The 15361-nt window shown below is 54.1% G+C and overlaps 1 protein-coding gene across 1 annotated transcript in view; it reads right to left on the minus strand.

Annotated features, from left to right (window-relative positions):
* The window catches only part of ARRDC1 (arrestin domain containing 1), a 34630-nt gene extending 22123 nt beyond the window's left edge, over nt 1-12507 (minus strand). Inside the window, exon 1 of the mRNA XM_082295216.1 lies at nt 12351-12507. Coding sequence (XP_082151342.1) covers nt 12351-12468 — 118 coding nt within the window. The 5' untranslated portion in view covers nt 12469-12507. The remainder of the gene's footprint in view (nt 1-12350) is intronic.
* Between the last annotated feature and the right edge of the window lie 2854 nt (nt 12508-15361).

Here is a 15361-nt window from a genome sequence, read left to right on the forward strand (position 1 = left end):
ACCCAGCACCCTCTGGGGGAAGAACCTTTCCCTGATATCCAACCTAACCCTCCCCTGACACAGTTGGAGGTGGTGGTTGTTGCAGTTGGCAGCAGCTTAGACGGGACAAACAGACCATCCCAGCCTTCCCTGTCCTCTGCAAGGACAGACGAAGAGCTGGCAACTGAGCTCTGAAGTGGCACTTACAAGCAGCCCTGGGATTTTGCCAGCTGAAGCTTACCCAGGTCACCACGTGGAGACTCACGCACGCCTGGATGCAGCTAACAAGAGAGCAGGGGAAGAGAAAGTGCTGTGGCAGTTGTGGGAGTCAAGTGAGTCTGCATCAGAGAAGTCTTAATTTTGTGGAAACCAGCCTTGGGAAGTCAGAGCCCCCTTCCCTCATCCCCCTCCATCAAAGCCGTGGCAGACAGCGATCACCACATTTTAACGGGTTCCCTCAAGCTGCCATCCGAGCACCCAGAGCTGCAGGGACTCAGAGCATCCATGAGCTGGGAATGAGCCATTTTCCATCCTAGGGGCCAGAAGCAGCCCTGGGAGAAGGGGGGTGAAGGATCCCCCTGAGCCCCAACCCCTCCCCAAAGTATGGTACTAGGGACCCGTGCTTGACAGAGGATGGGCAGCAGGAGGTCACCTCAACACACAGCACCACAGCTCCACCTTGGAGTGACACCTCTGGGTTCAGCAAAGATCACAAGTTTGGGTACACCCTGAGATCCTCCAGCCCTGGATCTGTATGAAGATGAGGGGTTTGAGGTTCCCCACGCTGCCAGCAAAGCAGGACCAGACAGAGCTGGAAAAATGGAAAGCCTGGGAGAGAGCAAGACCCACAGGCAGAGGAAGCTACTCTCAGTTTGTAGAGACTGGGTAATTCCTAGAAAAGTTCCATGAAAAGCGGACACCGAGGGAGCTGAGGCAGCAAAGAGGGGCAGGATGAGGTTTTTCTACTGATGGCCCTTACACAGAAACACACCCAAACAGCTTCAGACAGAAAGGGCTGAGCAGGAAGACTGAAAACTCACAAGATACACAACTCTCTTGAGCATGAATATATTGAGACACTACTAATTAAACCCACAGCTCCTAATTAAATCTCAGCTGTCCCCATCCTCCTGGGTCCATCCTGTCAGTTCTTGAGACACAAATAGTCTTGCACATTTCACAAGCCAGTGAGGCAAGAGCAGAGCTTACAACAAGTGCTGGAGGCAGCAGCAGGTTTGGCACAAGGTTAAGGATTGTCTGGGGAGGTTTTTATCTTCTTCCTTCACAAGACCCCAGCATAGGGGCAGGAAACGGATCTGACCTCTAATGTGGAAAGAGAGGAGCTGTCTGGAAGAATCGCCTATGCTTTCCATCTCAACTCAAACCCAAGCCTGTAGCTGGGCCCTGGGAAGTGCTTTGTCTGGAGCTGACACACACGGAGCAGCATCTCCCACAGCACCAGCAGCCTGCAGCTCCTGGAGGACTTGGCTGCTGCTCCCAGTGACCCAGGGGGGCATCCCACCTCCCACAGCCTGCCAGCCATCACACAGCTCACACCCAGCTCAGCTCTCTGCTCAGAGCTCCAGACAGGCTCCCTGTGCAATACAGAGTGGTTGCTGTGTCTGACCCCTCTCTGTCCCCAAGCTGGTGGCGATGCTCCTGCCACATACGAGCCCAGCTGCAGCCCCTCAGCAGTGGCACAAACTTTATCATCATTTAGCCCCCAGGAGCAAGAGCAAGCTCTGCTGCTCAGCTGTTCCTTCCCCAGGCTGGCACTTGCCCTCTGCACCCTGCAAGGGGTTGGATCAGCCAAACCACTCACAGCAATGAAAGGGACGGTCCCTCCCTTCCTGCCCTTCCAGCGAGCTCATTTCCAGCCCTGCAAATCCAAGCTCAGCAAATGCCATCCCAAGAGCCAGCAGTGCCTGTCACCCTGGCTGTGGCAACAGGGTTGTACGTGTCCCCTGAGGGAGGAGGACCCACCTGGCTGTCCCACACAGGCTGCAGGAAGCCCAGGCCCTCCAAAAGCAGCCCCACGCTGTAGGAAGGCTGGAGCAGCTCCTCAGCACAGCCTGGAAAAACTCCACCTGTAGCAACCCCAGGGGAGTGACAGCTCTGCCACAGGGGCAAAGTGACCCACAGCCATTATTTCAGCTATGCACAAGGTCTTTAGCCAGAGTCCAGCCCAGCACGAGGAGGGGCAGGTAGTATGGGCACACAAGGATGTCCTCATTCCAGCAACACAGAAGTCTCCAGAGGGAGGCTGGGCAGGTGTGTACCTGCAGAAAAGCAGGAGAACAAATCTTGTCTGAATCCTTTCCCAGGCAGGTCAATCCTTCCCCCTCTTGTAAGCACTTTCTTCCATCAGGCTGAGAGCAACAGGGAAACCTACATTTTCCAGCTCCTCCCCAAAACCAAGGGTCAATGTACCTCCTGAGAGAAGAAAGCCAACTCCTGGGCTTCTGTTTAGAACAAACTCCTGCTCATACTGAAGGCTTTTCTCCCTTGTGGAGCCGACATGTTTATTTATAGCATCACAGTGTTTTATCAGCACGCTGGCTGCCCTCGGAGGAAGGGGGTCATCTCGAGCATCTGGAATGAAATCCTCAGCTGAGTACACTGAGCAAGCCTGGCCCTACACATGCAGGGGGAAAGCTCACCAGTGAACAAGGCCACACGGGCTGCTGTGGGAGGGGGATGAACACATGCCACAAAGTCTGGGCCTTGGATCTGCCAGAGGCAGCTCCTTAGCAACAGGCATGAAACACCACAGCACCTGCACACAGGGCCTGACCAGGGGCTGCACCCCACCCAGCCCCTCACCCCAATCCCCTCTGTGCTACTGCTGCTACAACCACCTCACTGCTCCCCAAACATGCTCCAGAAGGGGATGCTGGGGTAATCCTTTCTCCAAAACTGCCTCTTGCAAAATCAGGACAAGTTTGGGATTCTTTTTTAAGCTTCAGACTGATGCAGGCCCCAGTGCTGAGCGACACAGCCTGGGAAGAGGTGGGGAGGAGTGGGCTTGCTCTGCTCAAGAGCCCACAAGGGCAGAGGTGGTTGTACCATAGCAGCCAGACAGAGCAGAGTCTGTGGACGTGTCCTGGCAGTGCCTCAGACCAGTTTTGGGAGCCCAAACTCTCCCCCCATCCTAAACAGGTGGCACAGTCCAGCAGAGCAGCTCCACGCAGTCCCGGCTGCCACACACGGGACAGAGGTCAGCGATGCCATTCCTTGGGTCCTCTTGCAAGGAGAGCAACTGTGCCCCACCCCAGCATGCTGAGGGACCATCCTCTTCCTCCCAGGCCAGGCTGGCAGACACAGGCACCCCTGAGTGCTGGGAACAGCCAGATCAAACAGCAGCGAGAAACTATTTGGCAGAGAGAGGCAGATCTCACAGCTCCCCAGGGAACATCTCCATGCCAGCCACCCACCTGAGCCACACTTCCAGCACTCACAGCCTCCTCCTCTCCCAGCATCCATCCCTCCAAGTACTGGAGGGGAAAAGCAGAGAGGTTGCAGAGGAGCAGAAGGATGGAGGAGAGATGGAGGCAGCATTTCATGTGGAGCTTCAGCTGCTCTAGGGTGTGAAGCCAGCTCAGTCTCAAAAAATTTCTTTCCTTTCTGGACAGAAATTCAGAGGGGGAAACTGCAACCTGTTTGGAGATTGCAGTGCCTGTCCTCCTCGTAGACCTGCATTTGAGGCTCACTTCTGTTCACCCCATCCATGAGGAAGCAGCCTCTGTTGCTCTCAGATGGGATGGACTAGGATAGGACCAAGCTCCAGGCAGGGCCTGCAGCTGCCAGCCTGGCACAGGAACATCTCATATTTAGGACCTCAGCAGGGTCCAGAAAAGTTTTATTCATGATCCCCTGCACAAGACAGATTTATTTTAATAAATTTAATGTAGATTTAATTTACTCCATCCTTCTCAGGGGACCTGGGTTATAAGCTGGATCTTGTGAGCCCTGAATTTAAGCGATTCTCTTCAAAGCAAAACAAGGCTGTACATACACAAGCAGTCAGGGCATCTTAATCTTCAGCACTTGGCCCCTAGAGCAGCCCTGTGGGAAGGGAATGCAAGTCCCAGATGCCCAACGTGCAGCCAGACAAGTGGAACAGAATCAGCAGCTCGCCCTGGCTCACAGGAATGCTGATGGATGCCAGGACCTGCCAGCACTCAACACTTCAGCCAGCCAGGGACCACAGCCACCCTTCCTCAGGCTGAGCAGTGCTAAAACAGAAGTGAGGAATCTTTTTTTATAGCTTGCCCAAAGTGAAATAGGTTTCCACCCAGCACTTAACACTACTTTAGACCAGAGCAGTTAAGATATTCCAGTACAATTGGCTTGGCTGTCTAAAAAAGGAAGACCTGGGCAAGAAACTCCACCTCAACCTACCACAGAGCACTGCAGGTCCCAGGGGGGATGTGCTGGATGCTGCTGCAAGAAAACACCTCTTTAAACTCATTAACAAACTCAATTGTTCTTTCCCAGCAAGTGCAAAGCCTGGCACATTCTCCCACCTCACTGGCAGAACAAGCTTCGATTCCCATGGAAAAGGAGCAGCCAGGGAGGCTGAGCTCTCTGATGTCCTGGGAACACACCTCTGTGCGACCACCGCCAGCCCTGCTCCACTCTTCCCACAGCCCGGAGCAGGTTTGACGAGCTCTGTCCCCAGCCAGCCCCTCTGCCCCCGGCAGGAGCATCACTGTCCATGCTGGGTGCAAAAGCCACTGCAGAAGATAAACAGCTGCCTGATCAGGTTTCCCTACTCACCACAAAGAGGTTGATTCACCAGAGCCTACTCCCTTTTCAGATTCTTTCTAAATAAAGGCTTCAAAGACTTCTGGAAATTCATGCTTAACAGGCTTACTGTAATACCAGAGCACCAGGGCTCCTGTGTGCCAGACTCTGCTGTGGGACTGAGCCACGTTCATTTTCTTCTGAGACTCTCAGATAGCCTTTTCTAAGGGGTAAGGCTGCAAGTCCTGTTGGCTGGTGCTCATTTTGGCAGACCCTCGCTGCCACCCATGACACAGCCAGACACATCTCCCCTGGCCTCAGCAACAGACAGCCCTGCAGATGTAAAGTTCAGGAGAGATGACACTTCATCCCCTCCTGGAGCTCAAGGGATGCTCCTGAGCACAAATTCCCCAGCACCCACTCTCCAGAAGAGAAGCACATGCAAAGTCAGCCCAGCACTTGGTGGGACAGGAGGTCTGTCACAGGCCGGACACCCTGTCTGGGCTGCAAGGACTCAGCACAGACAGTACTGTCACAACCTGGTGCCCTGAGCAAGCCTCTGCCTCCATGGCAGGAGAAGGATTAAAGCAGCACACTCAGGACTGCTCAGCCATCCTGGGAACAGGAGTTTTGGTGAGGGGTTGGAGCCCACTTACAGGGAGAGGAGACAGGAGCATGGAGACAGACAGCAGCATGGAGTCAGGCAACCACGTGGAACCACACCAGGGTCTGTCCTCCTGCTGTTCCAGGCGCTGAACTCGCAACTCAGCACTCAGAACTGCTGAGACATCTCCAAATGATTTAGTGCTGCTGCAGCTCCCAAGCACGAGCCTGGAGCCAGCTCCCCTCCTCCTAGAAGGGGAGGAGGTTTCAAGGGCTTTTTCCTGAAGAGCCTTATTTACAAGCAGTAAAGCAAGCCTGCATTTGGTGCCTCCTCATCCTGGCCAGGTACCAGTGCAGGCAGGTTCTCATTGGGGAGGCAGGAAGGCACAGCATGGGATGGGAGATCCCAGCCTTCCTGCCCCCTGCGAGAGATCCCAGCATGGCATGGGAGATCTCAGCCTCACCTGCCCCCTGCTGAAGATTCCACACGTCACACTGAGCTCTCTGAGCTCTCGTGCGCTGCTTTCGCACATCTCAGTTGTCAAGAAATCTTCCAACCCCAGCATCTTCAAAGAAAACAGCCAGAATCCACTTCACTAAGCATAAGAGCTGCTCCTATGATTTTCTTTGATGCCATTCAACACAAGCAGCTGGATTCTCTATTTATAGCAAGATCATCATTTTGCAAAGATGACTTATGTTCTTGTTATTACCAGAGCACCAGATACATAACAAATCTCGCTGTGCTGGGAGTGCTACAAGTTGGTAAGACAGTCCTCATGGTCAGGCTGGGCTCCTCAGAGATCCCAGCAGACAGAAAAGGAACATCTGGGACCTGAGCTGAACCTCTGGCCCTGACATTCGGACCCCTGCTGATACTCCCCATCGAGAAGGATCCAATTTCTACCCATACACTGAGCTTTCCTCCCTAGAGCTGTTGCCTTCCAAGCCAGTTTTATCCCACTCTTACCACAGGGAATGTTTGGGATTCAGGAGGATGTGTTTGGGAGGGATGAACGGTGAACTGCTGCAGCACTGTTACCTCTGGTCTGAGCTGCCTGAGAACTGTCAGAGAGCACAGTGCCGTCAGCAAGAACAAAGGAGTGGAAGTCATAAGCATTAGTGCTCCAGAAATGATTCATGCTTCTTGGAAACAGCTTTTGCTACGGATATCTGACAAACCCCGGTTTTTAATGAAGATTAAGGTGCTCAGAGATCAGAGTGTTTTTAAACTAGGTCTCCAAATAATTCCAGGTTGGCACTAGCTTGCCACCCTCATCTTGTCAAGGGGGTCAAAAGCAGCTCCCTGCTTACCTTAGGACACCCCATATCTTCTCCACTGCCATCATTCAGCATCTCAAGATCCCAATGCACCTGTGGGAATTTACTCAAGCCATGCAATTCAAAACCATGGCACTGGCCACCCCTCTGCACAGAGCAATACCCAGCCACAGGTACCAACATTGTGATAAAAGGCCTCTACCCACAAACTCAGCCACGGCAAAACACCTCACTCCCACCTGACTTGTGCACTCCATCACCTACTTTTAATTTACCATCAGAGAATTGGGAATGTGGATTTGCTGTTTAAAAGCCATCACAAGCAGACAGAAGCCTTAACACCTTTGTGGTATGGATCCATTTCGGGTCCTGAACACAACCCAGGGACTCTGAGCACACTCAGGCACAACTGCACACAAGGCAAAAAATCCCCTGACTGGCAACAGTCCTGTCCTTTGCTCATTTTCTCCTCTCCTAAGCACTTTGCATTTCTCCAGGAGAGATTTGAAGAGTGACAGATTTTAAGAGCAGCACAGAGAGGCAATTAGCTTCCACAGCAATTCCTGTTGCCAGACTCCAGAGGTCACATCAGTAGCCCAAAGGCTGTACATTGGATATCTCAGCAATCAGCCCTCAAGAAAAGAGGCACCAAACCAAAGCCCAGCACCTGATGTGTTTGCCAGGCCATTTCAGGAGTAGCTGCCCTGAGTAGGAGAAGGAAAAGACCTTCCCCAATGCCTGGCAGAGCACCTTTCTCTGTGCTTTGGCACAGGTCAGGTCTGCAGCAGCCCTGCAGCACAACTCAAACACCCCACTCCCTTCTTCACTTGGAAGGGCCTGAGCATCCCCTCTCCAGACAGCAGAGGATGATCCACGTGTCCATCCTCCTCTTACTGGCCGTGAGAGCTTCTAGCAAGACTTCACCAAGTCAAGTGACAGCTCTGCGTCTTCTACACACCTACTTCTTCGCTGGGGATGACTTTCAGCACAAAGTATTCCGCAGCACCCTCCGAGCAGAGCACGCCCGTCCATGCGCCTCCCTGGCTGCTCCTCCTCGCCCAACACAGCCTGGGATAGGGAGCTGCCTTGGGAGGAGACGGATGGAAACCCACAGGCTTCCTCCTCCCAGCCAGGGAGCCTCCCTATCGCCTACCTGAGTCCAGCCCTGAAAGACAAGCTACATCTCTGACAGCTCTGCGCTGCCCCAGGGAAGATATAAGCACTCACACCCCACTTGTCACACTTGGAAGCAAATCAGACAGACAGAACTCCACTTCACTTGTCCTCCCATTTTGTTAAACAAGGGATGGAAGGCCATGGCATGTCTCCTCGCCAAGAAAAGCAGCAAATAGTTTTTCAGCTGAGCACAAGTGGTGCGCGCGCGGGGGGAGCAGCGGAGAGTGGCTCACTGCAGCGACAAGAGACACAAACCCATCTCGTGATTAGTTATTGACTCCAGAGAAGTTGGAGCTCTAGCAGCAAGCCAGCCAGGAGAGTAAAAATCCCTCTTTTGTTCCCCAGCCTCAGACAGACTTGGCCACACAGCTCCCCGCTGTCTCGCTTCACACAATGAGAAAAGAAAGTTAATCCAGCTCCCCTACAGCAGGAGCCATCCAGCCTGCAGGAGTGATGCTTGGAGCCATCCACGAGCATTCCTGTGCAGCAGTGCCAGCCTTGCCGCATCCTGGCACCCAGTGCTGCTGGTGAATACCAGACAGCTTGAGGACCTCATGGGACATTGCCAGGATCACCAGGGACAGTGATGGAGCCGCTCCTGCCCTCCAAACCCCCAGGCCTTGCTCAGTTCCGCGGAGCACGCTCCCTCCCCACACTGCACCCCAAAGCAGGGACCAGCCATGGGGTCCCTGCTGCCCCAATGGTGGGTGGGTGATCTGTGCTGCCAGCACAGGGATTTCCAATCCTCCTTCACAGACAAACTTCTGACTCGGGAGAGAGCCAGACCACTGTGCAGGGACTGAATCCACCTTTTCCCCAGCACCTTCCCAAGCCACAGCCTTCCTGCAGGAACAATGTCTTCCACTGTATCAGAGGTCAAGTGGCAGGAGAATCGTGGCCAACAGAGTCCTTTGGTGTCATTCTTTCCCCTCAGGAAGGGCACAGGTTAGAGACACATCAGAACCACCAAACCCAAACTTCACCCTACAGCCCTTCCAAGGAACAGAAGTTAGCTTTTAGTTCGGACACATGACTCAGGATTCCAGTGCCTTGATCTGCAACCCCCTTCACCACCAGCTTTCTCTGTTCTCCATATGAGAAGTGAGAATATTTACTGTATTTAAGATCAGAGAAGAAAATTATGGTTCACGGGCTCTCTGCAGAAATGGGAATTATGTATCCGTATTTCTAGAGCATGAACAGACACAGGTACTTGTGTCTGGAGCTTTGTAGTCCAAAGGAATAATTTTAAAGTCAAGTCATTCCTGCATAAACGTGGACAGCCAAATAACAGAGTGGAGAATAGCAAAGTGCTGAAATCTGTTCCGGAAAGCACTTGCTGTTTCTTTACTCTCGGTGACCTGGCACAGAGGGCTGTTATTTTAACATTACGCTTGCTGGAGCCTCGCTGAATGGCAGGTGGGACCGAAAAAATCCACATGGCCCCTGGAAGGCACAGAGTTGAGAGGAAAGTGCTCCAGCATCTCCAGGCAGCACAAGCCTTTGTTCCTGCACGCTCCTGCCGGCAACCAGGACTGCCTGCCCTGCTCCAAATGATCTGGCTTCCCTCCTCCCAAATTAACTCCATCTCCAGCTGTCCCTGCGCAAGCTTCCTGTAAGATTAATTATTCTTTGTACACATACGTTTGATGATTTACCCAGCAAGCCAGGCACAATGATTAGGAATTCTCCATTTCCATCAGCACTCTCCCCTGAGGCTCAAAAGTTTTCTGGGAAGGTCCTTCAGCCTGGCACAGGCACAGGAAGAAGTGTGGCTCCTCAGAAGGTCCACGTGGGTCACCAAGGACCAGTCGGTGTTTGTGCTGGTGCTGCAAGGTCAGCTGAAGATGATGTGCTCCTGAACAGCCCTCGCTGCTACTCAGCAGGGCTGGCCCTGACGCCAGCATAAGTGGGAACATTTATGATCCCAAAAGGTGTGTCCCCAGCTACGCTGTCCTATGACCCAAGATTTCTCGCATGTTTAGCAAGGCACAACGAGCTCTGTTTGTTTGCACTGTCACCTTTCAGAAGGTGTAATTTTCAAGAGCCAGAAGTTACCGTGTGAAGAGTCACCTGCAGGCTGGTTCCGGCTGTGATCTCACACACCACAGCACCGAGAAGTCACCACACCGGACTCGCCTGGCTCAGGAAATGGAAAGCACCAAACCGTGGTGCTGTGGGCCAGGCCTGCCAGGGGTGAGGACTTGGCGTCTTCTCCTGGGAGCAGTTTGTTAGTCTGGAAAGCCACAGTTGGCCACAGGCGAGGGGTGGGGGTGAAGTGTATACAATGTAAGATAAGTTGATGCCACCCAGCTCTCCCCACAGCCCAGCAGGATGCCAGAGCATGTCAGGTTGTCTGATCCCTCCAGTGCTGAGCCCACAGAGCTCAACAGGCTCTTTAAGATCTATTTCAGCAGGTAACCTGCTGTTGCACCAAAAGGATGTTTCAGCAGCTGCAGCAGCCTCTTTCTCTAAGGGTGAGACATTTCCGTCATGCAGAAAGAAGGAGAGGGTGCCCAAGAGATCCCAGGCAAGTGTGATGGGTTTAAATGCCAGAGACCATAAGATACACAGCAAGAGGGAGAACACACAGCAAAGAGTCACCTTGTGCTTGGCAGGAGTTGGTTTCACATCCAAATGTGACTTAACTGGGTGAGTTTACACACCAGTAATGGAAAGTTTCTACCCCAGCTCATGAAGCCACTGTACGGGAAACTCAGCCTAAAAGAGCTGCTCAGGTGACCTCAGCACAGCAGAAACAACAACATGGAGCCCACCTCAGATTTTGGCTCAACGCTTCTGCCAGCTTTCCTAGAGTTCAGCTGCCCCAGCTTTTACTAAAATCCCTGCACTAGCACCAAACACCAGATCCCACCACAAAACCCCTCCTGAGTTCAGGACCTGTACTTAACACCAGACCCTGATGCTTCTCAGAATCAAAGCAATCAGGAAGCAGAAAGAAGGTCTAGACAACACCACCAGGAAGCAAAGAAGAGCTGGTGTAGAGCAGAAGCTGCCAGGTCCTCTCCAAATGGGAGCTGTTGAAGCAGCAGCAAGGTGTAGCCGTGGCCAGCTGGCAGCACAGGGGGCCAGCACACCAAACCCTCCAAGGCCAAACTCTTGTCCCTCCCAAGAAGCACCTTCAGGAACGGATGGAAGTCAATGGGATGGGCAGAGGAGGGAAGCCAGCCAGACTTCATTAAGAACATTTTTGCCGAAAGTAGTGCATCTGGGAGTACTCTCCGAGGAGATAAACACTGGATCTGCAACTGTTTTGCTCTGACAGGAGTTAAACAGGCTACAAGTCTGCACTTGTCCTAGATACTTTTTTCCACAAGAAGCTTCCAAAAAGCTATTGCAGACAACTGAGAGAGGTGCTCGCAAAAGCAAGACACAGGCAAGCATAGGCACCATCATCCAGGCTGACAGCTCTTGAACAGAGATTTCACATTTTACATTACTTGGTCTTTTTTTCCCCCTCCAATAATTTGTTACAAAGGAAGCAGCACGCACACACGAGAAGCAAGCAAGACCTCAGGGAAAACAGCAAATCGGTTCACATTTCCACAGAGCTGAGCAGAAAGCTGACTTGCAAATGCGAATGACTTCTCTAAGGCGGGGGAGGAAGCTCCCAGTTTGGATGATCCGAGCCCAGCAGCTCATTTCCCTGCAGTCCAGCCCCATCCCTCTGTCCTGACGGGCTGCACCCGCCACGAGCACGACCTGAGCCTCGCGTGGAGCAACAGCCACCCCGTACCCAAACAGCTCCTGCTGCAGAGCACTGCTGCCCGGCGGGCACTCTCTCCTCCGGCACACACAGGACCTCGTACACAGCCTGGACATCTCCCAGACTCGTACAGCCACAACTCAAACGTCCGAGTTCATTCGAGATGTTACAACGCGGCTGCCTGCGAGCCGGTGGGTGGGTACGGCTCCTGCCAGGACGCAGCATCGCCCATCTCCTCCCTCCCGTCGGGGCAGGGCTGCTGCCCACCGGGACACGACAGCGCCCACTCCTCCCATCGCCCGGCCCTAACACATTCGGGCTCCGTCCGACCCAGGGGCACCAGGTTCGGGGGCGATGCCAGGGCGATGCCGGCAGCCCTGGGAAGCCGCAGGGCTCCGGGAGAGCAGAACGAGGCGGCCGAGCTCCTCCACCACCTCCCGCTGCCACCCTGGGCACCCGCCAGCTCCGGAGGCTGCCGTGGCACGGCCCCGCGCTAGGTTGTTTTGGGAAGGGGGTGGGGAGGGTGGTTTGCTTATTTATGGGATGGGAGCAAAAAGTAAGAGGAGGAAGCGGAGGAGGAAATAATCCAGCAGGTTGCTCCCATCAGCCCCTCCCGGCCGCGGCATGGCAGCAGGGGCAGCAGCGATGGGGCAGCCCTGGAGCTGCCGGTCCCCAGAGCCGGAGAAGGGAACTCGTCTGCTCTCCGGCACCATCCCCACGGCGTCCCGCGGGCCAGGGCAGCCCGTGAACCCCTCCCCGCCCCGAGATATCCGCACCGCCGTGTGACCCCGCGGGCTGCGGGCACGGCACGGCAGGGCACGGCAGGCCGCGGGCTCACCTCGGTACTGCAGCGAGCCCGAGAGCCGCACGGTGACGGTGCCGGCCAGCGGCTCTCCGGGACTGTAGACGACGCGGCTGTCGCCCAGGCGAATCTCGAAGAGCTGCACCTTCCCCATGGCCGCGCCGGCCCGGCCGCTCCGCTGCGCTCGCCGGCTCCGTCCGTACCTGCGGCCCGCGCTGTGCCTGCCCCGGCGGGCGGGACCCGCCCCGCGCCCGCCCCGCCCCGCCCCGCCCCGGCCGCGCTGAGGGAGCGGGGCGGGCCTGAGGCACGGGGCAGCGGCCGGGCGGCGAAGCGGGGGCTACTGGTGGGTCCCTGAGTGCCGAGGGAAGGCGCCAATTATGCGGCCAGGCTGAGGGAAAGGAGCAGGTTGTAGGGCTGAGCTGCAGGGGAAGGGGAAGCTGATAGATCCCTGACTGCTGAGGGAAGGAACAGGTTGTGGGGCTGGGCTGTAAGGGAAGGAGCAGCTGATGGATCCCTGACTGCTGTGGGGTCAGGCTATGAAGCAAGGGGAAGCTGATGGATCCCTGACTGCTGTAAGAGAAGGAGCTGTTTGTCGGGCTGGGCTGTAAGGGAAGGGGCCTTTTGTGGGGTCAGACTATGAGGGAAGGAACAGGTGATGGATCCCTGACTGCTATAAGGGAAGGAGCCAGTTTTGGGGTCAGGCTGTGAGGGAAGGAGCCGGCTGCCCAGCACGGGGCCATCTTGCCTCCTGGTGATCCCTGCTCCCTCTAATCTCATGTCCTCCCTGTAATTCTCCAGGGCCAGCTGTCACCTCTCCCTGCTCCTATTTTCATAACCCCAATCACTTTAAGTGTCCAGTAAGAGGCAAATACAAGGGACCTGACAGCCACCTGGGACTGGGGCTGAGGAGTCCTTCACAGCTTCATGCTCCCTGTGAATCAGTGGGTGAAGGTCAGGGTGTTCCATGAAGCCAGGGATGACCAGCACACTTCATACACTTGCCATAGACACACCCCTGAGTTCTGCCTGACTGAATAGAAACCATCTGTAAAACCCACACCAAAGGCAGCACCGGGAAAAGGCACCTCCCGGCTGCTGGCGAGCAGGCTGTGTACACAAGCGGAATGAATAAGTGTAAAAGGAGCTGTTATCTGCAGAGCACACCCAGCACAGACCTGGCTGGACAGACAGACGTCCTCCCACGGCCCCCGCAGTGACACCAGCCTGGGTATGCGGGGCTGTGGGACCCTCCGTGCTGCCTTATGGTGGCTGTCGCAACCTGAAACCCCTCACAAGGCACCAAAGGAGTTCGTGTGCTCCGGGCACACAGGGCTCCTGCTGGGAAACCTTTCCAAGCTCTCCCTCCTCTGCTATTTAAGAACTACCTCTTGTTTCCAGGCTGCGTGTAGTCACAGGCTACAGACACTCAACAGTCTTGTGCCAAGGCTTTCTGCAGCTCATCTCCTCCCGCAGGGCGTACCCTGGGATCCATCCGCACACCGCTCTCCTTGTGCTGCCCTTAGCTTTTGTTTTCCCAGGCTAGGCACGCCAATTTGCTCCAGCCTTTTTATTTTGTAAGACGAGCCTGCAGCCTTTTTCATCAGCCTCTGCAGCCCCTGTTTAGCTCTGCCAGCAAAACCAAACAAATTAGGAGAAGGGGGGGTGAGGGGGGAGTGAAAACACCCTGAGCTACAGCAGATTTTACTGAACCCTCTTGCCCCATGGCAAGTGGCCAAAGGCTCATGGCTTGGTGCACAATTGGGGCCACCCCATCCCTGGGGCAGCACTGGCACCCTTGCCCCAGAGGGACACCACACATGTGACAACTCAGGGTAGAAAAACCCTTCACCAAACCTGAGCCCCTTGTGCCGTGCTGCAGCTTCTCTGGAGGTTTATGCACCGTGTTTGCAGAGAAGTTAATTTTAAGCACAGCAAAGTTTCTCGCCCAAGGTCACGATGTGAATACAAAGGATTCCTGCACCAGGAGCTGAACAAAAGCACCCAGGCACAGCTACAGTACTGCAAGGATTTGTGCTAAGATACACAGGGTCCCTTGTCATGTCATGGCCAGCAGCAATGCCACAGCATTGACCCATCCCTGGATCACGGCTATGCTGTGTACAGCGGTCTGTAAAATGTAACTAGAGGGATATAATTGGAGCATGGAGAAGAGAAGGCTTGGGGAGACCCCGTTACAGCTTTCTAGTACCTTAAGGAGGCTTAAAACATGGACAGGAAGGGACTTTTTATACAGGCAGATAGTGACAGGACAAGGGGCAGTGGTTTTAAACTGACAGAGCAGGGTTAGATTGGATGTTAGGAAGAAAATCTTTACTTAGAGGGAGGTGAGGCCCTGGCACAGGGTGCCCAGAGAAGTGTGGCTGCCCCTGGATCCCTGGAAGTGTCCAAGGCCAGGCTGGACAGGGTTTGGAGCACCCTGGGATAGTGGAAGGTGTCCCTGCCCATGGCAGGGGGGTGGGACAAGATGATCTTTAAGTTCCCAAACCAGTCTGTGATTCTGGGATTCTGTAATTCAATGTATTCAATGCCTGCAGTGCCAGGGCACCCGTCATGCCCCTGGTGATGCCAGATTCAGGAGGATTTTACTCATTGCAGTCAAAACGTGTATTTACATTCTTGCCTCCCTGCTCACCTGCCCATGCCCCAGAGTCATTGCTCTTATCTACTTGTGTGAGGAGTCACTGGAGTTAAAACTCAGAGCAGTTAAAAAAAAAAAAAGTAAGCTAAGGGTTTTTGGTAAACTGCCACAATTTGCTTTCTGATATTTCTGACTATTGTTTTGCTTTTTAAAAAAAATTGTTTTGAAGAGTTTTGTTGTTGTGGTGGGAACTCACACTTCCTCTACATTCTGTCTGCTCTGCCTTCCTCTTTTTCCTCTTATTAAAAGGGAGATTTAAAAAGAGAGAAGAAAAACACATGTCAAGACAAGCTTTAGAATAAAATTTTCCTTTCAGATCCCCCTCACCTGAGCATCACCTGAGCCATGCTTTGCCAGCAGCACAGACAAGCTCCAACCACAGGTGCTG

The sequence above is a fragment of the Coloeus monedula genome, assembly GCF_965178545.1.
Source record: "Coloeus monedula genome assembly, chromosome: 21".
In the NCBI taxonomy this organism is placed as follows: Eukaryota; Metazoa; Chordata; class Aves; order Passeriformes; family Corvidae; genus Coloeus; species Coloeus monedula.